The sequence below is a fragment of the Phialemonium atrogriseum genome (genome assembly GCF_030411735.1).
Source record: "Phialemonium atrogriseum strain 8032-3 unplaced genomic scaffold QBC33scaffold_7, whole genome shotgun sequence".
Lineage (NCBI taxonomy): Eukaryota > Fungi > Ascomycota > Sordariomycetes > Cephalothecales > Cephalothecaceae > Phialemonium > Phialemonium atrogriseum.
Window position 1 is genome coordinate 193,824 of NW_026848144.1, and position 21,933 is coordinate 215,756.

At 56.3% G+C, this 21,933-nt stretch overlaps 6 protein-coding genes across 6 annotated transcripts; 2 read left to right on the forward strand and 4 right to left on the reverse strand.

Annotated features, from left to right (window-relative positions):
- Nucleotides 1–1,186: 1,186 nt before the first annotated feature.
- QBC33DRAFT_448047 (P-loop containing nucleoside triphosphate hydrolase protein) lies at nt 1,187–5,338 on the reverse strand (the record flags this gene model as incomplete). Its single annotated transcript, XM_060424453.1, has 2 exons — nt 1,187–2,819; nt 2,901–5,338. 2 exons carry the CDS (start codon nt 5,336–5,338, stop codon nt 1,187–1,189), a joined length of 4,071 nt encoding a protein of 1,356 aa, XP_060285292.1.
- Nucleotides 5,339–6,273: 935 nt separating this feature from the next.
- QBC33DRAFT_532171 (uncharacterized protein) lies at nt 6,274–7,858 on the forward strand. Its single transcript, XM_060427359.1, has 2 exons — nt 6,274–6,786; nt 6,880–7,858. The coding sequence occupies exons 1-2, from the start codon at nt 6,427–6,429 to the stop codon at nt 7,717–7,719; spliced, it is 1,200 nt and encodes a 399-aa protein (XP_060285293.1). The 5' UTR covers nt 6,274–6,426; the 3' UTR covers nt 7,720–7,858.
- On the reverse strand, nt 7,775–10,996 carry QBC33DRAFT_532174 (BRE1 E3 ubiquitin ligase-domain-containing protein). Its single transcript, XM_060427360.1, has 5 exons — nt 10,633–10,996; nt 10,142–10,285; nt 10,035–10,092; nt 8,368–9,980; nt 7,775–8,312 (listed from the first exon to the last, which is right to left on the reverse strand). Exons 1-5 carry the CDS (start codon nt 10,816–10,818, stop codon nt 8,139–8,141), a joined length of 2,175 nt encoding a protein of 724 aa, XP_060285294.1. The 5' UTR covers nt 10,819–10,996; the 3' UTR covers nt 7,775–8,138.
- Nucleotides 10,997–11,112: 116 nt separating this feature from the next.
- On the forward strand, nt 11,113–13,725 carry QBC33DRAFT_341098 (uncharacterized protein). Its single transcript, XM_060423752.1, has one exon. The coding sequence runs from the start codon at nt 11,357–11,359 to the stop codon at nt 13,457–13,459; it is 2,103 nt and encodes a 700-aa protein (XP_060285295.1). The 5' UTR covers nt 11,113–11,356; the 3' UTR covers nt 13,460–13,725.
- A 603-nt stretch (nt 13,726–14,328) lies between these two features.
- Nucleotides 14,329–16,383, reverse strand: QBC33DRAFT_341096 (XPC-binding domain-containing protein). Its single transcript, XM_060423751.1, has 6 exons — nt 16,072–16,383; nt 15,864–15,911; nt 15,721–15,793; nt 15,576–15,655; nt 15,176–15,508; nt 14,329–15,097 (listed from the first exon to the last, which is right to left on the reverse strand). Exons 1-6 carry the CDS (start codon nt 16,087–16,089, stop codon nt 14,474–14,476), a joined length of 1,176 nt encoding a protein of 391 aa, XP_060285296.1. The 5' UTR covers nt 16,090–16,383; the 3' UTR covers nt 14,329–14,473.
- Nucleotides 16,384–16,489: 106 nt separating this feature from the next.
- On the reverse strand, nt 16,490–18,540 carry QBC33DRAFT_341165 (uncharacterized protein). Its single transcript, XM_060423753.1, has one exon. It carries the CDS (start codon nt 18,392–18,394, stop codon nt 16,967–16,969), a length of 1,428 nt encoding a protein of 475 aa, XP_060285297.1. The 5' UTR covers nt 18,395–18,540; the 3' UTR covers nt 16,490–16,966.
- Nucleotides 18,541–21,933: the final 3,393 nt, after the last annotated feature.

The window sequence follows — 21,933 nt, forward strand, 5'->3', positions numbered from 1 at the left end:
GTACGGCGCTGACGGTCTTGCTTCTCAACAACACCGACCTCGTCCACGTAGACAAGTTGCTCGGCCGAATAATCCGCCATGATGTTCAGGTGATAGCTTCGTGGGGCCTCGTCACGCGCGCTAGCTATAATATCCGCCTTCTTCTTCGACCAGCCCACGGTGGCCAACCGCTTCGAGATGGTCGTGGTATGGACAAACACGCCGCAGTGCTCGCTCAAGAACCATTGCATCTCATCAAGATATAGGTTTTGCTTGAGCTTCAAGTGGTCCAGTAGTTCCTACATAGGTCAGATACAGTTAGTCAACCGTCAAACGCAGTTGACGCAAAGCACTAACTTGGAAATCAGCCTCGGTCAGTTTCGTAGCATTGGTAGACGACCTTCTTGGGTGGTATATAGTCCCGGTAGTCTGGAAAACCACCCTATATCGCTGTATCTTGACGTTCACTGCAACCCACTAGCGCCCCGATCTCCACGTTCGAAGCCTTGCCTTCCAGGAGGAGCATCTGGATCTGGGCCATTTGCAGCTTCGTATAGTGAGGACGACCCATTGTGAGTGGATGAGACGTAATTCGCTGCAAATAGTTTCGGTTTCCGACAGGCACCAGTGAAGTCAGGGCCAAATTCGGATTGTCATGGGCGTTGTTTTGTTTGTCACAGGTGGGATCCAGCTCGGCGGGACAAGTTGATTTAATGCCATAAAGTGACCCATGCTTGTGATATGCATTTATGCATAACCTACGTACCCAGCTTATGGTTAGATGCACAGCGAGAGCACTGTGAATCACTCGAGAATGCCAGATATCGGATCAATCCGATTGCAATTGTATCAGAGTAGATTGTTGATTACAAAGTATGATTAAGAGGATGCGTGGGCGAGGCAAAAGGAGGAGTGAAGTGTCCCTTCACGCCTAGCCCCTGAACCCACGAAACAACTGGGGGGAGGAGACATCTAATCTTTCCAGTACAGCAGTGCTACGCCCTTTTCATCTGGACAAACAAAGGAAAATACAAACGACTTTTAACGCTTCCTGTTCCATGAGAAAGTTGCTCACCAAGGAAATTCCCTTGCCCATTCCATGATGCAATATGAAATGCAAAATGCCGAGGATATGACAAAAAGGGGATATTGTAGAATAGCGAACGCAATGCCAGGTAAGCCAACCGTATCTTAAATGGGTTCACATCTATCCGTGCTTCTCCAGCGTCTGCAGGTTGACAAGCTCGGCATATCGCCCATTCATCCTCATCAGCTCGGGGTGTGTGCCCCGCTCAACGATGCGGCCCTGGTCGAATACATAGATGATGTCGGCCTTCTGGATGGTGCTGAGGCGATGCGCGACGGCGATGGTGGTCCGGCCCTTTGCGGCCTTGTCTAGAGCCGCCTGCACGACGTGCTCGCTCTCGCTGTCGAGCGCGCTGGTGGCCTCGTCGAGGAGCAGGATCTTGGGGTCGCGGATGAGAGCGCGTGCTATTGCGATACGTTGCTTCTGGCCTCCCGACAGCAGGGTGCCCTTGGAGCCGACCACGGTATTGAAGCCGTCGGGGAGCGAGAGGATGAAGTCGTAGATGTTGGCCTCTTTGCAAGCGAACTCGACTTGCTCATCCGTAACCTGGTGCGGCGACCCGAGGATGATATTCTCGCGGATGCTACCCTGATACAGCGTCGGCTCTTGTGATACAAGCGCAATGAAGCTGCGATACTCGTTGACGTTGAGGTTGCTGATCTCCTTGCCATCGACCAGGATGCTGCCGGCGAGAGGGTCATAGAAGCGCTCGAGCAGGGCGATGGTCGTGCTCTTGCCGCAACCCGAGGCGCCGACCAGCGCGACATACTGCCCGGGCGAGATGGCAAGGTCGAGACCCCGTAGCACTGGCTGGTCAGGCCGCGTCGGATAGCGGAAGTGGACGTCACGGAATTCAATGTGGCCGTCAACTGAATCCACCTTGGAGCCTTCCTCGGACCACGTGTCGACTGTGGGCTTGCGGTCGAAGAGCGTCTTGAGAGCGCGGGAGCTTTCGACGGCCTTGCCCATGTCGGGGGCGAAGCTGAACACGGTTCCCGCAGACTGGGCGCCGAAAATTACCGACGAGAAGACGACGAAGAATTGGAACATGCTGTATTCATATTTGGCGATCAGGGTGCCGCCGTACCAGAAACCGAGAGCCAAGGCGAGGAAGGTGAGCGACTGCGAGCCAGCGTAGAGGGTGCTCGTCTTCAAGACTGATATCAGGCTGGAGCGCTGCTGGATAGCGAGCGACTCCCGGTACTGTCTCAGGACGTCTTCCTCACGCGTGAGCGAGGCGACGGTGCGAATAGCCGTGATGGCTTCCGAGGCGTAGCTCGCCGAGCCGGTATAGGCCTTTCTGGCACGTCTTTGGTAGTGCGCAAGCATCCAGAAACGGAAGAAGCCGCAGCCAAGGAGGACGGGGATGGTGGAGATGCAGACGAGAGCCAGCTTCCAGCCCAGAGCCAGACCGACAACCATGGCGCTGATCAGGGTGGTCGTGACCATGAGCAGTGTTCCGAGGGTGACGCCGCTAATCCCAGCAACGTGGGTGGTTTCGGTGCTGAGGAAAGATGTCAGAGAGCCTGCCGAGTTTTCGTCCATGTCGAAAAACTCGACGTCTTGGCGGAGCATGGAACGGAAGGCCATATCCCGGACCCGGTGAATGAGACGCTCGCTGCATTTGGCGAAGATAACGCCCTGAAGGGAAAATGCAATGAACTGAACGAAAGCGAGCATGAGGTACATCAAGCTCCAAAAGGAAGCATCGCTGCGGATCTGGGGGATCGTGGCTGATGTGACGGGAACAGAGCTAGAGAGGAGAAGGAAAGAATTAGCACATACTGCCTCTGCAGAAACGAAATTCTGACAGGGGAAACGTATTTCAACTTACAGAGCCGAAATGAGCTTGGCGAAGAAGACGGCCTGAGTAGGGTTTCCGCAACCACAGATGATGGAGAAGATCAAGCCGATGACCATGAGTTTCCATTCCTTCCGGTTGAAGCTGGCAATCAGCTTGATCAGGGTCCACAAGCCGTATTTCTGGTTGGCCTCCTTCCGCCGCGCCGCGAGGGCCATGCTGCTGGCACTCTTCTGTGTGCTCGAGCGTCCGAGTCTCGCGGCAATAGCGTCATCAGGGTCCTCGGCGAAGGCCCCGCTGCCGCCATCGCCGGCCTCCTTGGCCCTGCTGCTAGCCTTCCGGATAAGAAGCCTCTCCTGTTCTTGGTTGATCGCCTCTTCTTCCTCCGAGTCCAATTCGTTGACAACCGCAATGTTCTGGGCCGTGACAAGACCGTAGTAGGCACCGCGCTTTTCTAGGAGCTCGTCGTGGGTACCTTGCTCGATGATCCTACCCTCCGACATAACCACGATATTGTGCGCGTCTCTGATGGTCGACAGCCGGTGAGCGATGGTGATGGTAGTGCGACCGGCGGCTGCGACCTCGAGCGCTGCCTGCACGACTCCTTCAGACTTGGTGTCGAGAGCGCTTGTGGCCTCATCGAGGAGGAGAATCTTGGGGTCAGAAACGATGGCCCTGGCAATGGCGATACGCTGCTTCTGACCTCCGCTGAGCAAGAATCCGCGCTCGCCCACGTTGGTCTGGTAGCCCTCGGGCAAGGAGCTGACGAAATCGTGCGCGTTGGCCTTCTTGGCAGCCTCGTAGATGAGCCCTTCTTGCACCTCGTCCGACTCATTCTCCCACTTGGTGCCGATAAGACCGTGCTTGATGTTTCCGTAGATAGTGGTGCTGAAGAGAGTCGGCTCTTGGGACACGAGAGAGATCTGCTGGCGAAGCCACCGGAGGTTGAGGGTGGAGATATCAACGTCATCAAGGTAGATCTTGCCAGCGACCGGGTTGTAGAACCTTTCGACCAACCCGACGATAGTCGACTTCCCGCTTCCCGAGGCGCCGACGAGGGCGGTGGTCTTACCCGCAGGTATGGTCAGCGACACATCCTCCATGACGACAACTTCCGGGCGCGACGGGTAAATATGCTTGATGTTCTCCAATCGGATGGTCCCCACAAGCTTCTCCAACTTCCCGCCCTCGTTGCTGGAGGGGTCCAGGGGAGAGGCACGGTCAATCGTGTTGAAGATCTTGGCAGCCGCACCGAGGGCGGTGACGAAAGCCTGGGCATTCGGGGCAATATTTCCCAGGTTAAATGCGCCTATCATAACGCTGAGCATAATGATAAGGACCTTCTTCAGGGGAATGACGTGGTCGACAAGATATCGCGAACCCATCCAGAAGGCAAGACCGTAGTTGAGGTACAGAATCAGCATCATGCCGGCAACCATGATGGCCAGGGTGGACTTCAGCTTGAAACCGTAGGTCTCGGCACGAACAAGGTGCGTGTCGTATTGCCTGGCTAGGCGGTCCTGTGTGCCAAACGCAACGGCGTTGCGAATGCTGCTGATGACCTCGTCGGCGACGGAGCCACCCTCGGCATAGGCGTTGACGTTCTTCTTGGAGAACTTCACGATGAAGGTCGAGCCGCCACCCATGCAGAATAGCAGGGCGAACACGGTGCTCAGCAGGATGAGGGTGAGCTTCCAGTAAGTGACAAAGCCGATGACAAAAGCAGCGACGAAGGTGGCAATCGCGGCGAGAGTCAGGCTGACCTTCTCAGAGATGCCCTCCTGGATGAGGTTCGTATCGGCGGTTATGCGAGTCGTGACTTCGCCGGCGCCAAGCTTGTCGAAGAAACCCATGTTCTGGCGCATGCAGCTCTCCAGGTAGTGCCCGCGGATCTTTGCGCTGATGTGCTCTCCCGTGTATATGAATCCTACAGTGGAGACGTAGCTGGCGATGAACTCGCCAATGGCAAGGTAGACGAAGAAGAGAACGAGATGGCTGATCTCGTCAACGAAGTCATCATATGTGCCAATCCCGCTGAAGTAGTTTTGGAAGGTGCCTTGAAGGTTACCGAAGATAACAGTCATCAAGGGCAAGGCGGCGCCAGCAGCAATTGCGCACACGGACGAAACGGCAATGATAATCAGATCATTGCGCGAGGCATAGCGGTACAGAGCGGCGAGACCGGCCTTCACTTCGGGAACGGTGACTTGGGCCTTGAGGATCTCGGCTTCGTGGGAGGGCAGGTGCTTAAAAGGGTCGTCATCGTCAGCGCTGTTTGCAGGAGCGGCCTTGCTGTCGGCTTTTTCCAGAGCTAAACGACTTGGATTGGGACTGGGACTCGGGCTGGGACTCAGGCCTCGCTGGGTCCCCGTCGTGCCAGCCATGATCGTGCCGTCAGTCGAGTTGCGATGGCTCGAGGAGCGGCCAGACGGGCCGTTGGCGGCGGCCTTCTCCGATAGTTCTGCAGCCATGGCTTGCGCCGCTGGATCGGACTGAGGATTCTGTCGAGGGTTTCGCGAGAACTAAAGATAGGTATGGATCGTTGGAATTTCACCAACAAGCCAAAAGGGCTTTGCGCCTCGTGTTGGAAGCTGCGAGCAGCAAGCCCGTTTGCTTGGCGATGTCCCTGGTGATTAACAACGACACAGGGGGGACCAGGTCATAACAGAGAGGTAGAGAGCGACGTGAAAGGGAACAGAAGTACGAATAAAAGGTGCAAAATTAGGATACTATAGGGACATAAGGGACGAAGGGTCGCGTGGAGACCGCCAAAGATATACATAAACAGTCCCTAGTCTAAAGGATCGGCTCGCCAAGTCGCCACCATAAGATGCTGGAAGCCAAACAAAATATAAGATTTCTCCGAAGCCAGAGAAACGAAGGGAAAACTGCATCAGGCGCTAAGCCAGAGATGGCGAAGGGGGGAAGGAAGGGCGTCTTCCCGGCCTGACCACTACGGCAACTGCGTAATGACTCTTGCTATGCGAATCTTACGTACGGCCGGGGGACCGATCGCAGTGCAGATCAGCCCCGACTTACCGAAATCCGGTAGGAATTCGGGCGCAATTGGCGCCCTGTTCTTTGGTTCTCTGGTGAATGTCTTGATTGCGCCCCTAAGGCTGGGTGGGGACCTGGAGTCTGGACCCGGGAAACGGACTCTTAAGGGCCCCGACCACCGAGACCAGGGTTCCATGCCATGTGGGGTGGTGCCGTCCCGCCAAGTGATACCGGGAACCACCAGATTCAACGCGTGTCTGTTGCATGATAAATGAAAAGCCACCGTTTGCGGCTCTTCTGGGGGAACCCGGGAGAAAGTGTAAACTCCCGTCTCAAGAAGACTTTAATAAGGAGGCGTGCCTGCTGGGTGTTGACGGATAATTGAAACTCGAGAAATTATTATTGGTAACTTGGCAGAAGTGTTGTTACTTACCTACCTAAATAGGTAGGTACGTAGGTACCTGGACCCTGAGTTAAGGTACTGTAAGTACCTTTAGTAAATAATGGATCCATACCTATCCGTACTGTTAGGTGAATACGGATTACCTCTACTCTGTGCCAGATGGCAAGTGCCCATCATCCAATCAACGTCATTGCTCCTTCTCATGACATCTGTCCTCCGCCTCACTTTTGGCTGCCTGGAGCAGCCCTATCTGCTTCTGCCTTTGCAGGACTTCGGTCCAACTTTCTATTTCCGTGCGCGTCATTTTCCTTGACCAGACTTGGTTTTCAGAGTACCGCTATTCAAATCCTGAGCACACTGCAGATCCTGAGCACACTAGCGGCGCGTCCTAGACCGCGATTAATCACGATGCGACTCGACTTTCTCTACCCCGCGCTCTGCCTCCTAACCGCCCTTCAGTTTGCTGGCCCATCGCTGGCAGCGAAAGCGAAGCCCAAGGATGCCATTCTCCTGTCCGATGTAAGTTAAGAAAAACCCTCACTCACACTTCCCGCCAGCCACCACCGACTACCAGCCAAGCAACAGCGAGCATTCTGACCCCTCCCCCACCAGGTCCAATCCCTCACCCTCCGCGCCGACCGCAAGACCACGCACCGCCGCGTGACCGCGATCCCCCAGCTAAAATGCATATCCGGACGGGCGCTGTGCTCGCTGCACAAGATCGAGACAATGCAATGCACCAACCAGGGCTCGGGCTACGACCGGGAGGACGTCCAGTGGGCCTGCACCGCCTCGCTCCCGCCCACCCTCAAGCTCGGCAGCACCGATGTCATCTGCGAGGGCTACTCGTCCGCCGACGACCCCTACGTCCTCAAGGGCAGCTGCGGCGTCGAGTACCGCGTCGTCCTGACCGACGAGGGCGAGAGGCGCCACCCGGACGTCCGCGCCGGTGACGGCGGGACCGACTGGTCTGCGTACCTCTTTGGCGTGATCTTCTTCGCCGTGGTCGTCTGGATCGTGTGGAGCGCCTGTATGGCCGACGGAAACGGGCCGCGACCGGTGGCGCCGCGGAGGCGAGGGAATGGAGGCTTCTGGGGCGGCGGTGGTGGAGGAGGAGGATGGGGCCCCGGATGGGGAGGAGGAGGCGGTGGTGGTGGTTGGAACGATCCTCCGCCGCCTTACTCGGGACCCAAGCCGGCGGGCGAGCAAGGCTGGAGACCGGGCTTCTGGAGCGGATTGGCTGGTGGCGCTACGGCAGGGTATATGGCTGGGAACAGAGCCAATAGGCCAACTAACAATCGGCAAGGAGCTGGTTGGGGAGACAACTACGGGGACCGAGACTATGGGAGTGGATGGGGCGGTGGTTCCTTCAGGCAAGGCTCGTCCAGCTCAAGTTCCGGCTCGAACGCCCGGCATGAGAGTACCGGGTTTGGGTCCACAACCCGGAGATGAGTGAGAGATCAGAACGGTCGCACCGGAATATACACTGGAATAGAGATAAGAGTCCCTCGGCTCCGAGCTTTCGTACTCTTACATATAATGACCTTGTTGTACTGGCGCTTGTTTGTACAGTACATGAATACGAATGGGTAATCTCGCGTCTAACTCTATCCTGTCCTCCTAACACCCTCGATTGCTGCTCAGTAATTCCCTCAGCATCAAACAATAGTAGTACACGAGCTCAGGATTCAAAACCAGAATTTCAGGCACCAAGCCAATGAATCCATTCCGGGGGCTGAGTTGCAATTCCCCTTTTCCCAGCATTATCGGGCCCGAGCTTCGGCATGGCAGCCGATGCAGTCAGCTGGGCTTACCCCCTCCCTCCCTTTGACGTCTTGCCTCGACGCCATTGATCTGTCGTTCGGGTTGTCCTAAAGGTGCGCTGCCATGACATCAACCCTGTCAAAGGCCTTATTGCAGCTCGGACATTTCCGCATGCGATTAGTGATGCGGTTCTCGATGCATTCGTTACAGAAGACGTGGCCGCATGTTTTCAAGACCGAGTTCTTGAAATTACTCCGGCAAACAGTGCACACAATGAGGTTCTAGAGACAGTCAGCATCGGCCAGATACGCTGCGAGATCGGGGCCAAAAACTCACTCTCATCATCTCTTCCTCGGTGGTCGAGTTGCTCAGACTCTTCGTCTTCCAGTTGTCGCGGTCTTTCGAGACATGGTCCACCCGCACCTTCAACTTCTCCAACTCGGTTTCGTGGGCGATGGTTTGCTCCCGCATGGCTATGCTCGCTGCATCCCGTGACTTGACCAGGTTGTTCAACTCGGATATTTGCGCCTTCATGCCATCCGCTCGCCTGCTAGCTTCGATACTAGTTGCCTCCAATTTCTTGTGCTCCGCCGCTAGCGACGAGTTGGACTGCCTGAAGTCCACGAGCTGCTTCTCCAGGTTGCTGATCAAAGCGCGACTTTGCGCCTCGGCCTCCTTGAGCTGGGATATGATGTCTGAGCTCTTCCCGTTGGAGAGACGAAGAGACCGGATCTCGCCGTTCCTGATATCCATGTCCTTCCGTGCCGCGAAGTACTTCTGGTCGGCCTTGCTCTTCTCAGCCGAGAGTTGAGCCACTCTATCCTCCAACGCCGTAAAGTCCATCACCTTCTTGTGGGCCAAGCTCATAGCTTTCTTGTACGACTTTTCGAGGAGAGGCATCTCCTTGTTGATTGACTCGAAGTCCTTCTCCAGCTTCAAATACTTCTGCCGCAACTCCTCCAATGACAGGGCCTCGACGTCTGGGCGCGGATCTGACATGGACGTGTCTTCGCCTGGTCGAAGGCGTTCCAACTCGGACTCGAGCTCCTTCACCCGGTCGGCCGTCGCACTTGTCAGTTCCTTTAGTTGCTCCAAGGCCACGCGCTCATGACCCTGAACTTGCTTTAGCTGACTGTTCTCGGTGAAAAGCTCGTCCCTGGCAGACCGGATCCGGGTGAGGTCCTGTTCCTTTGCCTGGAGCTGGTCTTCAAGCTCCAGTGTCAGAGCCTGCGCTTCTCGCTCGAGCTGGTCGCGGAAAGAGGTTCGCTCTGCCTGCAATCTCTCGGCTTCCTCGCGGAGCTGCTTGTTAGTCGCCTCGAGGTTGTTGATCCGCTTTATCAGATCCTCGTTCTGACTCCTAAACTGCTTGAATACTTCGGTCCGCGCATAGTCATCGTCTGTGAGAGTTTCCCTCCGCGATTTGAATGTCGAATTCTCATCCTGCAGCTCTTTGAGCTGAGCCAATACGGATGCTAGCTGCTCCTTTTGCTTGGCGACAACGGCAATCGCTTCCTGGTATTGTAGCTGGAGGGCCTCATTGTTGCCATTCTCGCCAACCGGAGCGCCGTTCTCGTCGAAACCGCCGGCCGGGCGTGCTGTCGCATTTGCAAGTGCTTGTTGTTCCAGCTTTTGGACCTGGGCACTTCGGACCCTATCTAGTTTCCTCTCGGCTTTGATGACCTTCAGAATCCCCGTGTTGTACTGTTCCGACAGGGTTTCGTTTTCCGACTTCAGTCGATCTAGCTCGACGAGGTACTCCTTTTCGCTTGCCAGAAGCGATTTGACTTGGGCTTCCAAGTCGGACATTTCGGGCTTAACCTCGCCCCGAGAACTGGCAAGTCGCGTAAACAATGCGCCAATCCTCGCCTCGAGTGTCTTCCCCTTATCAGCGAGGTGCCGTTGAAAGTCTCTGCTGTCCTTGAAATACAGGCCGGAGGTGAGGGGGAAGCCTAGCGAAAGAAAGTCAGATATGGAGCGCAGCAGGTGTCGAAAGGTCCAATTACCTGAAGATGCTGATGAAGATACGGTGCCTTCAACGAGTAGCTCGATCTCTTGCAAAAGCTTGGCCCTGTCAGTATGCAAACTCGTCCCAGCGCAAGGCTGGACATACCTGCAGCCACCAGGCATCGATGATCCGGATATGATCGTCATGGTCAGTCGACTTCTTTTCGATTTCCTGCAGTCGCGCTTCTATGTTCTGCTTTTCTCGCTTGTATTCAAGCATCTGGCGGAAGATAGCACCCTTTTGATATTCCTGAAACATCCAGCAGTCAGTCCAATGTTCGTCGCGAAACTTATGAATGGCAACCTATACAGGATTCGACGCAAGCGGGGCAATGTCTTATGGAGTGGGGGGAATGGACGATGAACAAGGTGAGCCTGGGAGCAGGGCAAGCTGGCGACAGCAAGCCACGCATTAGCAATGATCAAAGAGCATGCTCCCGCAGAAACATTTCTATGCTAACGATGATCGACTCCCTCGGCATTGGTGCAAAGGATTTGAAAGCAGAGGGCTGGAGCAGGGGGGAATGGGGATTCATGTGCTTGATCAAAGGGAGGTCGCGATGATACACGTCTTCATGTCATGTCGACGTGACTTACCTCGATCCAGGCCTCTTCTTTCATGTCGCCGGAGTCATCTTTTGACTTGCTGCTGCCGTTGACAGCTTGCCTTTTGCTTGGTGGCGCCAAGTCCTCGACGGTGCTGATGGCAGGTCTCTTCCTGTCCTCCATCTTGCCCAAGGTGGTCGGATGAGGCGTGTCGGAGGGCGAAGTGGCAATCGGCATGAGAAAAGGCGCGGGAGAGATGCAGCCACGTGAAGAAAAAGATGAAGTGAGAAAGCGATAGAAAACGAAAAGTGCGCAGCCTGGAGGTGTTCCCTCAGCCCGGCGATACCATGCGTGAATGTAGGAAAATGGTCATTAGAAAGGAGCGTAAAGATGGGGGTGGTGGATCAGGGAGGAGGACGAGCGTTGCAGACAAGGCCAGGAGTCGATACAAAAATTCAAAGAAGCCGGGCGGCTTTGCGCTAGTCCGATTCGGGATGGGCTTATCACAATGGGCATTCTTATCAACCTCGGTGCCTCACCACTTGACTCACTGCGGGAGTGAACCTTTCTTTGTTCTTGGTCCCCACCCCACCTAGCACTTAAAAGTTGCCCACAATCAACCCTCTTCTCTTTCATAATCTCTGCCCGCGCGAGTAAATTACATTGACCTCATCGACTCAATGACAACCCGCGGGTACTAGAGCTAGAATCTTGGGGATGACCTTCTTCTAACCGTTTCGACAAACGTGACAGACGAGCAGGTCGACACGTCAATATGCTCAAGAAAAAGGCGGGCTTCAAGCCCAAAGCGCCTATTCGACGCAACGTGCCCACGACATCCTCTCAAGACCCAGAACGATCCGCAACTGCAGAACAAAAATCAACGACCCCGGCCCAGGTTGCGGTTCCGGTTGCGGTTCCGGTTCCGACCAGCGACCAGTCGGCCCCAACTTCGACCCCAACTCCGTCACTTGCCCAGCCTCGGGCCCCGGAAGCCAGCCCTTCAACCCATGAGGCCGAGTCACGACACAAAGCGCCTATATCTATGTATTCGTCGGTCTCTCCCTCTGCAGAAATTGCCGGACCGCCGCAATCAGAACAGGCTCCGACTGTACGAACCATTGAACACGGCGATGTTCGAGAACCACCAGCCCCAGAGCCCCCAATTGAAGCGACATCGGGTGTGGCCGATGCTCTGCAAGTGACGACCAAAGAGGTCCAGAGCACCGAGAAGATACCTACGCAAAGCGCCGAAGCCTCCACTCGACGGGATGCCACATCCGATGCTCTCGCTCCTCCTGCCAAGGGCCCCGCATCCGCACGTATCGAGCCGATCTTAGCCACGACGACTCCCCCAACTGCTGCTCCGGTGGAGTCTAACATTGACCCGGCTTTGAGAATTATCGTATCGACAGCCCCTACCCAGGCCTCAACTGCAACCACTGCCTCCTCATCCACGCCCACTCTGCCTCCAAACCTCACAACTGCGGCAACTAGGCTATCAAATCCAGCTTCTAGCGTAACGACTCAACCAGGCTCAGCCCAACAGTACCGAGCTACCCAGACCGCACCACGGCCGGCGACACAGGCTGCGACCCCCCCTGCTGAAGCCATAGCAGACCAACCACAGCCAAGCATCGAAGCCTCGGGCGAGACGGGAGATGGCGGGCCTTCCACAGCACCCAAGTCGAAACCAGGGAGAAAGCGCAAATCGGCGGCCGAGGCGGCAGGTGGGGATGCGGCTGCCGGTTCGGCGAAGAAGCGGCCAAGAAAAAAGAAAGCCGAGGGTCAGGAAGCCCAGGTTGGTGAGGGAAACCAGGCTGGTGCTCCTCGAAAGCGAGTGCAGAAGCGGAAGATAACAACTGGGGAGGAGCAGACCGGCAACGAGGAGGGCGAAGGTGGGGATGGTGGTCAACAGTCCGCAAAGGCCGGCCGGCACCGCTCAGTTACCCCCGAGGATGCTGAAGCGATAGAGATCGACATCCGCCAGGTTAAAATGGGCGACTTGGTCAAAGACATGCGAGTCGGCAAGAAGTTCAGCCGCCACGACGAGTTGCTCGAGCGTGAAAGGATGAAACGGCAGAAGAACTATGTGGCCAAGAGGCTGAAGGAGACTGGCCTCGATAGCCTCAGCAACGGCGGCGACGGGGCGAGCCGAGCCGGCTCAAGCGCTGCTACCCCGGCGCCGGGCCAGAATGAGGCATCTGCGATCCCCAAGGAGGGCGAAGCGGCGGGAGCTGCGGCGCCGCAGTTCCAGATCATCGACGGGCAGATTGTGCTCAACTCGGACTCGCTCCAGTTCGACCGACACGCGCACGCGGCCGAGGAGGCGGGCGAGATGGAGGAGGAAATCGAGGACGAGTTCACGCACCACACGACGTCGTCGTCGTATAGCAAGCGGCCGGTCAAGGGCAACAGCTGGTCGCCGGCGGAGACGGAGAAGTTCTACATGGCGCTGCGCATGATCGGGGCCGACTTCCAGATCATCAGCCGCATGTTCCCCGGCAAGACGCGGCGGCACATCAAGCTCAAGTTCAACCGCGAGGAGCGCCTGCGGCCGCAGCGCATCAACGCCGCCCTCGTCGGCACCAAGACGGTCGCCATGGACCTGGATGAGTACAAGAGCCACACGGGCGAGGAGTACGAGACCGTCGACGCCATCACGGCCGAGCACCGCCGCGCCGAGGAGGAGTTCGAGGCCGAGCAGCGCCGCGTCGACGACGAGGCCGCCGACGAGGCCAGGCGCAAGCGCGAGGAGCTCTTCGCCGACAATGGCGCCGGGGACTCGGGCAAGGGCGCCGCCGGCCAGCGCGCCAAGGGCCGCGGAGGCGGCGGCAGGAGGAAGAAGGCCCCCGTCTCCGCCGGTTTGGGCGGTTGACAATGGTCCGAGGAGGCGATTGTTTTATTTTATTTTTTGGGGGGAGGGGGTGGGGAGTAGTCTTGGGGTCATTCCTCAAGGGAATATCCGTACCGAGACCAGTGTTTCGTGAGAGACCTGCGTTACTTCCTTACATTTGCTTTTGCTGGAGGGAAAATGGAAAATAGAAAATAGAATCGGTGGCACGGAACTCACGGAGGGGAAGGGGGGTGGGTAGGTGGCAGGTCAGTTTTGCGATGCTTTTTTCGGTGTTTAAAGGCTTTGATACCCCCCCTTCATCTCCCCCTTTTCATCGAGGAGACACACACAGGTACGTGTGCGCAAGGCTGGAATAGACGATGCCGTGCAAGGAATCGCAAAAAGGGGCAAACGGCATCGGCGGACTATGGATGTTCTCGAGTCGACAGCGTCAAAACAGAGAGCAGCAGGCAAGGGTGAGATATCGACCTATACCCTGCCATCATTGAATAGTTTCATCCGCAGTTTAGATAGATAGCTATCGCAGGCTAGAAACTCCATGTTCTAAAGACAGATGAAACAGACGAGCCAAATTCGAACCCGTGAATGTAGAGCAAGGGGTTGCATTTTGTTTCTTTTCCTCAGTGGGGGGAGAGAGGCGGTGGTTATTCCTTCTCATACAACCCAACGGAGCGAGATCCTCTCGAATGCCAAAATTTCTAGGCCAGTCCGTCCCAGTCGGCCACCACGGTCGTCAGTCAGATGAGCGAGGTTATTATCAACTAGCGCACGCAGTATCACATCCCCGTTCCACCTCCGTAAAATACTTTCGCAAAGACCAGTAGCCCAGGTAATAGTGATCCTTAATCCATTCCCAACCCCTCCCTGACCTGATTCCGAGTTCCTCCAGCACTCCCATGCTCAAATCCCTTCGACCCTGACGAGGACCCCTATCCGCCGAACCAGAAAAACCAACGGCCTCTTTGACACGCTTCAAGGCGAAGAAAGCAGGAGACAACAGTAGGGAGGGCGTGAGGAGGGGCAGCAGCGATCCCCTCACTGCGGGCCACCCTCATCCTCGTCGGGCTGGTCGAACAAGAAGTTCGCAGCAAGCTCCTCGTTCTTGTCGCACGCGAAGTAGGCTTGGATGGCCTGGTCGCGGTCGAAGCCGAGCCGGCACAGGCGCTCGATGGCATCGCGCTCCTCCTCAGTCACGGAAATGGCCTGGGCGCCCGGCGGGAGGGGCGCGTCGTCGTCGCCGGCGCTCTCGCCGAGCAGGGTCAGGAACTGGTCCGGGTTCTGGGCGATCAGCTGCGCCAGCTGCGGGTTGCCGGCGCCGAGTTGCTGGAGGATGGGCTCGAGCATCTGCGGCTGTTGCTGGACGACCTGGCGAAGCTGCTGGAACTGGGCATTGTGTCTGAGGAAGTCCAAGTTGCCGAGTCCCTGTTGACCAGCTGCGGCGGCGGCCGCCGCAACGGCTGCGGCGGGATTGGCTGTGCCGCGGGCAGCCGGGGCGCCGCCACGCTGTCCATGTTGCGCTGCCAAATCGAAGAGATTGACGTTGCCATCATCGTCAAGGCCTGCTGGGGCGGCACCGGCAGGGGAGGCAGCGGCAGGCTGTTCGGCGGCCTGGCGCTGTGCAGGGGCGGCCTGCTGCTGTTGAAGATTCTCGGGGATGCCCTAAATAGTGGGGGGCCGGTTAGCTGGTCGACCAAGCAAGGACCAGAAGGGAACGAGAAGATGGCAGGCAAGACTCACAGTCAACAGATACTCAACAGCTCGGTCTGGATTGTAGAATGCGGCACGCATAGCTGCCTCAATCATCGGCCGCTCGAAACCCATCGCTTCCATGTTGGCAATAGCTTCGGCGCGCTGTTGCCCGATAGTCAGGGCATTCTCGTCGAGCGCACCAGCCTGGGCATCTGCAGATCGGGCCGGAGTCGGAGTGGCCGGCACCGCGGATTGGCTAGCGGCACTCTGGGCCGGAGCAGCTGGCGGGGCCGGTGTAGAGGAAGCGGCAGGTTGAGCTGGGGTTGCTGGTGGCTCATTTGACGACGAAGACTCGGCGACGGGCGCAGCTTGGACCTTGGGCTGCAACGATGTTGGTTAGATATATCATACCTTACGATAGCAGGAGAGTTAATTGGCAAGACGGAACCTTATTCACGACGCAGACAACAAAACCCTTCTCTTCAATCCTGTAGGACTCAACCGTCTCGTCATCCTTCAAGATTTTTCCTGGGGCCGGGGTCAGCGGGGTTAGGGTCGGTATGGGTTATCATTAGGCAGAGTTCGTAGCGTACCAGAGTAGATGAGCTTCTGGTTTTTCGGGTCCCAACCTCGCTCATCGGAGATCTTCTGCTTAACGGCCGAGATCTAGAGGATATAAGCTTTGGCTGGATGGTGGGTGGCGGGGAAGCCTATGTGCTGGTGAGGGGCAACATACCAGGTCGGTGGGCTCGAAATCGAGGGTAAACTTCTGCTGTTTGAGGTCCTGTAGAGCGCGGAATGGGAGGTCAGTCTGGGTATCTAGCTTATGTGTCGGGGCCGGGGAAGCAGTTGAGAAGTAGGATGGATGATATTGGAAAGGGAAGGCTGATGGGCCCGACGCGCGGACTTCGGCAGCTCGCACACCGAAGCCCAAGCTGACATACCTTGAACGTAACCTTCATGATGGGCAGTGAGAAGGTAGCCGGCAGCTACTTTGGCGAGAATGATCGGGCTGTGCAAAAAAAAAACAGGGTCGTTTTTGGGAGGGAAGGATGAGAACGAAGTTGTCAATTTGTTTGCCGCTTGCAAACGCGGGTGACGAGGAGAAGGGCAGTAGTGGTAGAAAGGTGAGTTGGGCTTTGTGGGGTTGTATCTGTCACCTGGAACCAAAAAGGCGCGGCGACTAGGGGATTGGTCTGCGCGGCGCATCTGCCTTGGGATTTTGCTCTACTATGCGGTAAGAGGCGGCGAAAAATGGAAGCTTACCTGATGCTTCCAGCTTCACAAACCTTGTTTCAAGTGGAACCTAGAATGGCGGGGTGAGATACCTGGGTACTTGGCTTGTCTGAAGGTCAGACTGGGGGCTGCTTCAGCCTCACTTCTTCAATCTGGCAATAATTTGACAGCTGCTAGGGCAGTCGTCTGCCAACAACAGCTACAACACAGTCTCTGTCACTTGTTCCGGTGTTTGGTCCATGTCATTGACTTATACAATAGTCTTTATTTTCCATTTCCCTGTCCCATCAATCCCGTCAATCCCGTCAATCAAGTCGTTCATCGTTACATTGGGACTTGACCCTTCTAAAGCTCCACACTCCCTCACCATGAACAACGCCTCGCTGGAAAAAGGTATCATGAAAAAAGACGGGTATCCGCCCACCAAATCCTGAACTGCGCCTCTTCCCCCTCCTCATTCAAACCCCAACCCCAAGATCCAAGGAGATATTAACGTCGTGTCGTACCGTATCTTCATCTAAAACCCAAAGATGAAGGTCAAAGAAAACATCATGTTCCCATCTCATCATCGTCATACCTAACCGTCGGCCCCATCCCCCCTGCCTAGGCCCCGGCACTCCTGAGTTTCCGACTGTGGTATCCTGAGAGGCTCATTCTTGAGCCGGCACTAAGGATCCAATCTGGAATGGGAGGCGTCATCTTCCTCTCCGACTCTGACCCTAGTCCCTCCATCTCCTGGGTAGGTTCCGGGGAGTGGCTGGCCGCCCTCTCGCTCCTGGTCTTCAAGTCGTCAAGGCTGCCGTGCTGGCTTAGTGGACTGCGGACAACTGGAAGGCTGTCACTCCGCATGCGCCTCAGGGTCTGTATACTTTGCCGATCAGAGATGACCTGGCCGGCATTTGGCGCCGCAGTAACTACTGTACCCGGTGTGGCAGAAGGGGGCGGCGTTGGGGAATCGGAGCGGAACAGCGGGTGAATATGTGCCTCGCTAGCATTGGACTGATGGGTGAACGCGGCCCGCTGCGAGTATCGACTGCATTGTGACGCGGGGCTGTAGCTGCGGCTCCTCTTGCGGGTCCTAGGGGCCTCCAAGTCAAGTGGTGTGCCAGGACTGGGGCTCCTGCTTGTGGCGGGGCTGGCGGGAATCGTCTCTAGGAAACGTGCCGGAGTCGTAGACGAGGTGGTCTCAAGAACCGTCTGTCTGTTCTGCGGGTCAACGGCCGACGTATCCCACGAATCGAAACCGTCCTCAGTCATGCTCGACCGGTCGCGGTAGGCATTGGAGTCTATTGAGGTCGGCCTGCGGGAGGACCGCTGGCTGCCTGATAGTAGGCGCGTCTTGGAGGATATAGGCCGGACAACGTGGGACAGAGATGACCGGATAGAACTCATGGTTTCGGATGCTGACCGTCCGGCACTGGATCCCGGTGGGCTACGGGAATCCATCGAGGTGCTGCCTTGAGCCTTGGGCAAGCGCGAGTCCGCCTGGTGGTAGAGGACCGACTTGGCCTGCGGTTGGGGTGGTCGGCACGGGTCTTCTTCGGTCTCAAGGCCAGAGGATGCCTCGTGACAGTGCATACGCCCAATGATGTAGTGCACGACGAGGAAGACGAGTTGCGTCGCGAACGAGATGCCCAATGCAACTGACGATCCGACTAGGAAGCCCGTTGTCGTGGATCCCAGGATCCTGCCGGGGAGGATGGTAGACGAGGCATTGCTGAGGCAGATGACAGTCGCCACTGAGGCTGCGGCTGTAATGGCGCACAATAGCAAGCTCGAAGCGAACCATATGTTTCCGAAATTTGCCCCATGGCCTCCTAGACCCCGTAGGCCGACGTACGAGGAAAGGAGCCAGGCTAACGAGACCAAAATCAGTGCTTCCAGGACCGAAGAGAGGAGTGCGGCTGTCCGGACAGAGTGTGACACGCTTGAGAGGGCATGGGCGAGAATGATGTGAAGGACTAGGATGGCAGTGGTTGCGAGGGTCGCGGTCGCACCCAGTATCACTGGGAGGACCCGGGGTATTGGCATGCTTTGCGAGGGATGATGCACTGCCCGGGCCAGTTCCAAGTGGTGAGACAAGGGTCGGGTCGGTCAAAAGTGGCAAGATCGGGAACGACTTATATCGCCTGTCGTGCCGTGGGTTGTCCCGTGAGCGCAAACAAAATCAGCACAGGCGGTGTGTTACCTGGTTCCAGGCGAAGAGTCGGTCAGGTAGAGCTGGTTCCAAGCTGCGGTCAGAGCTAGGGATTCGTCCAATAGAGAGGAGGCCCAGGAGCTAGGGGGCGGTCTCCCAGAGACCTAGACAAGGGAAGCGGACAAAATGCAAGAATCCAGCTTGCTCTCTGCGGCGGTCCGCCAGCAAGCCAGGTTGAGGTGGTTCGGTGGCAGGGAAAAGAGGGGTGGAAATGGAATTAAGGGCGATATAACTGGTAGCGCTTCTTTTTCCAGGCTCCACGGAAACGGGAGAAGTCAAGACGGAAGTTGCAGCCGATCAATTGGCCGCCAGGGTGGGTTGGATTCGATGAAAACAAGCGGGCAGGTCGACAGCCGTGCTCGAACGACTGGTTGGGATATATATGAGACGCGGTTGGCCAGCCGTGTTCATGTGGGTGATGGATGCAGTTCCCGGATGACTGCAGCTGCCAGATAATACAGCATACACAGAGCAGAGGGATTCCTTTGAGATGGCTTGATAGATGGCCTTCAGAACCGGGAATGGCCGTGGAATGATTTGGAAGAACAGGATAATTAAGCCAAGATGATATTCGGGAAAGACGACCAAGGCGGGTGAGGGCTGTTTAAAGACTGCGGTCGCAATAATTGGCCTCCACCGTCCCGGTTGGCTGGATCCGGGGGGTTAATTGGGAAAAGGGCCGTCGTTGATTCAAGCCGGAACTGTTGGAAGAATATGAAAGACCAGTGGATGAACGGAAGGCGCGAATATCGAAAACCTCTAGCTGAGGTGGGCTGAGGTGGGGGTTCTGAGCAAAAGAGCGAGGAATCGAGAGAGAGCTACCTAGCTGGAGAGACAAGAGAGAAAAGAGGCAGTTGACAGAAGGGGAGAGAGAGAGAGAGGGCAAGTGGGAGGAAGGTAGAGGAGACGGGATTCGCTGGGCATCGCGGGAGCGGGCTCATCGGCTAAATGTATGGCACACAGCTAACGGCAGGAGGCAAAGAACGCGTCGCGTGTAGCTTCCCGTCTGTCCTGATGGGTTTGTTTTTGTACATGCCCGATTTGGATGGCGGATCCAGGTTCCAAGCCTGTCACTTCGGGGGCTTGCCGGGGTGCTCCGTGCGCAAGCCACCTACCGACCCAGCAGGGCTTGTCCTTGTCCTGTCTGGCGATTATGATCCATGTTCCATCGCTCAATCTCCCATGTCTTAACGATGTGGGGAACTTCGGATTCCAATCTTTCACAGTCACACTCCACAGCAGTGTTTGTTTTGTTTATTGATGTCACGGAGGCTCCATGACGATGAAGTGTGAGGCAACCAAGATTCAACCAACTTCGCCAAGGGGACAATTCCATCCATACCGTTGGAGGGCTCGGCGAATTCCAATAAGCTGAATGACGCACCATTGCCGTTTACTTTGGACTCATGCCCATATCATTTCCAGATCCATGTGATGCGATGAATTTGCTATTTCTTTCGCGTTGGGCTCGCCAGGAGCTAGCTCACGTGTCGTTTCGGATGATGGTAGTTTTTGGCACGACGGCCGAGAGTGCATTTCGAGGTGACAACGTCGCGTTCTGATGGATGATCCAGGGCATCCGTGCGTGCTTATTCCGCCTCCGTCAAGTACGAACTACAAAGCATATGCATATGTACGTTAGGTTAGTACCTACGAATACAGTTGTGTAATATTGCTCCGGCCTCGCGCAATATTACGGATCACATACCTACAGCTTTCCAAGCTGAGGTACCTGATACCACCTATTCACACCTGCTCACATCGTAGAACAACGTTCTGATATCCACACTTCCGTCCTTTCATTTCGACTTGCCAGACAGATGGCCGTTGAATTACATGAGCAACGCCGTTGACGCCAATGACGAGGATCGAAACAAGGTGTGCCAAGACAATACTGATGAGCCTCCAACGATCAAAGCAATCCCACCCACAAGCCGCCAATGGCTAGCATACGATCACTGTCATCAGGAGATTGAGCTCCTGATTGCCCCTGCGAGGACATGGCATGGAGCGCGTTCGATGCAGGGAAACGGAGCCGACTACCGAGCCGATGTGTTAGAAGACCTTGTTGCGAGAGATGGTCAGTCTGGCCATGTCTCCTAGGGTGTTCAGCCCCAGGAATCTCCTGTTGCTGAAGCCGCTGCTGTGTGCTGGACTCTTTATCCTCGGTTCCAGGTCAGGGTTAGGGTTGTGCCAGTGACAAGCTAGGGGCTTCCAACTCTCATGGTTGAACAGCACCGTTGGCTGAAACCTGGCACGGGATACCAGGAAACCGCTGGCCTCCGTCGCTGGGTCTCAACAATGGAACCGCCCGAGATACCCCGATCTTGGCTCAGGCGGTCTGCACCGAGAGATCGGGGTTTTGACCCTTGATCCCGCTGTACTCAACAAATATGTTTGAACTGTTGTGATTGCCGTGACCCTATGCCCAGTGGCTATCAGCGAGCATCCTTGGCTTCTGGCCTTAGCCGCGATTAGAGCATACTAGCGAACTGCAACAGCGTGGCCGATGGTGTGACTTGGGACAAATACAACCTCATCTTGAACGGCAATAGGTGTTCGTCGAGTCAGAGTAATGGGCCTTCTCTTGAGTCAAGCCTCTGCCTTGGCCGAGGGTGCTTAGGTTGGGCGAGCCCCATCATCAGAGACTCCAGGTCTCGGAACTCTGGCAACTAAGTTGTACGCTGCTATGTAAATGAGACCGCAGTCACGTCTCATAGACCGGACCCGGTAGGATGTGCTGAAGAAGATGAAGACCAATTGACTTCAACGCGCCCCATCGTCCTGAAGTAGACAGAAACCGAGTATCAGGAGACTGTCTACTCGCCCAACCGCAGCTCAAGGCAGCCTTTCGGGAGATCGACAATGTCGCCCCTTTGCCTACCACGAGAAGTCAATGCATAGCTACATAGCCAGTCCGACGATCAGATGGAACGGGCTGCCACTGCCCCCGTCCTCTCCAGCTCCGACTACGGCCACTACGCCGGCACGGAGCTGTACCAGGACCACAGGGCACATACATGCTCTGGGAAACCCAGGGGTAATGCCGAGGGGAGGCTACATCGACCCAATCGGTGCGCTGGCCCGTGAACGAGGCCGGGCCCGTACGGCGAGCGAGCCTGGCCCACCCTGACCACCGTCGCGGTTTTCCCCTACGGCGCCTAGCAGACAGACTTCTAGTTCGACGTGATTAGGCGCGCCTTGTAGTACAGGTGGTCGGTTCGGAGCTGCTTTGCAAGGGGGTGGGTGGTCGCGAGAAAGGGGGGGAGTTGTTCGGGCTGACGATGGAGGAAGCCGTGGCGATTGGGGAAGCCCCACGGCTGAGCGACTAAAGCAAGAAACCAGGCAAGTCTAAATACAATATAAAGGGAGA

Coding starts and splice junctions, on each gene's coding strand:
- QBC33DRAFT_532171 (XM_060427359.1), top strand. CDS start 6,427: ATGGCAAGTGCCCATCATCCAATCAACGTCATTGCTCCTTCTCATGAC. Junction 6,787..6,879: donor ATGCCATTCTCCTGTCCGAT/GTAAGTTAAGAA, acceptor CTCCCCCACCAG/GTCCAATCCCTCACCCTCCG.
- QBC33DRAFT_341165 (XM_060423753.1), bottom strand. CDS start 18,394: ATGCCAATACCCCGGGTCCTCCCAGTGATACTGGGTGCGACCGCGACC.
- QBC33DRAFT_341098 (XM_060423752.1), top strand. CDS start 11,357: ATGCTCAAGAAAAAGGCGGGCTTCAAGCCCAAAGCGCCTATTCGACGC.
- QBC33DRAFT_532174 (XM_060427360.1), bottom strand. CDS start 10,818: ATGCCGATTGCCACTTCGCCCTCCGACACGCCTCATCCGACCACCTTG. Junction 10,093..10,141: donor TCGATGCCTGGTGGCTGCAG/GTATGTCCAGCC, acceptor GACAGGGCCAAG/CTTTTGCAAGAGATCGAGCT. Junction 8,313..8,367: donor CCGAGGAAGAGATGATGAGA/GTGAGTTTTTGG, acceptor GACTGTCTCTAG/AACCTCATTGTGTGCACTGT.
- QBC33DRAFT_341096 (XM_060423751.1), bottom strand. Junction 15,509..15,575: donor TTGTCTGCGTCGTGAATAAG/GTTCCGTCTTGC, acceptor ACATCGTTGCAG/CCCAAGGTCCAAGCTGCGCC. Junction 15,098..15,175: donor CTGTTGAGTATCTGTTGACT/GTGAGTCTTGCC, acceptor CCCACTATTTAG/GGCATCCCCGAGAATCTTCA.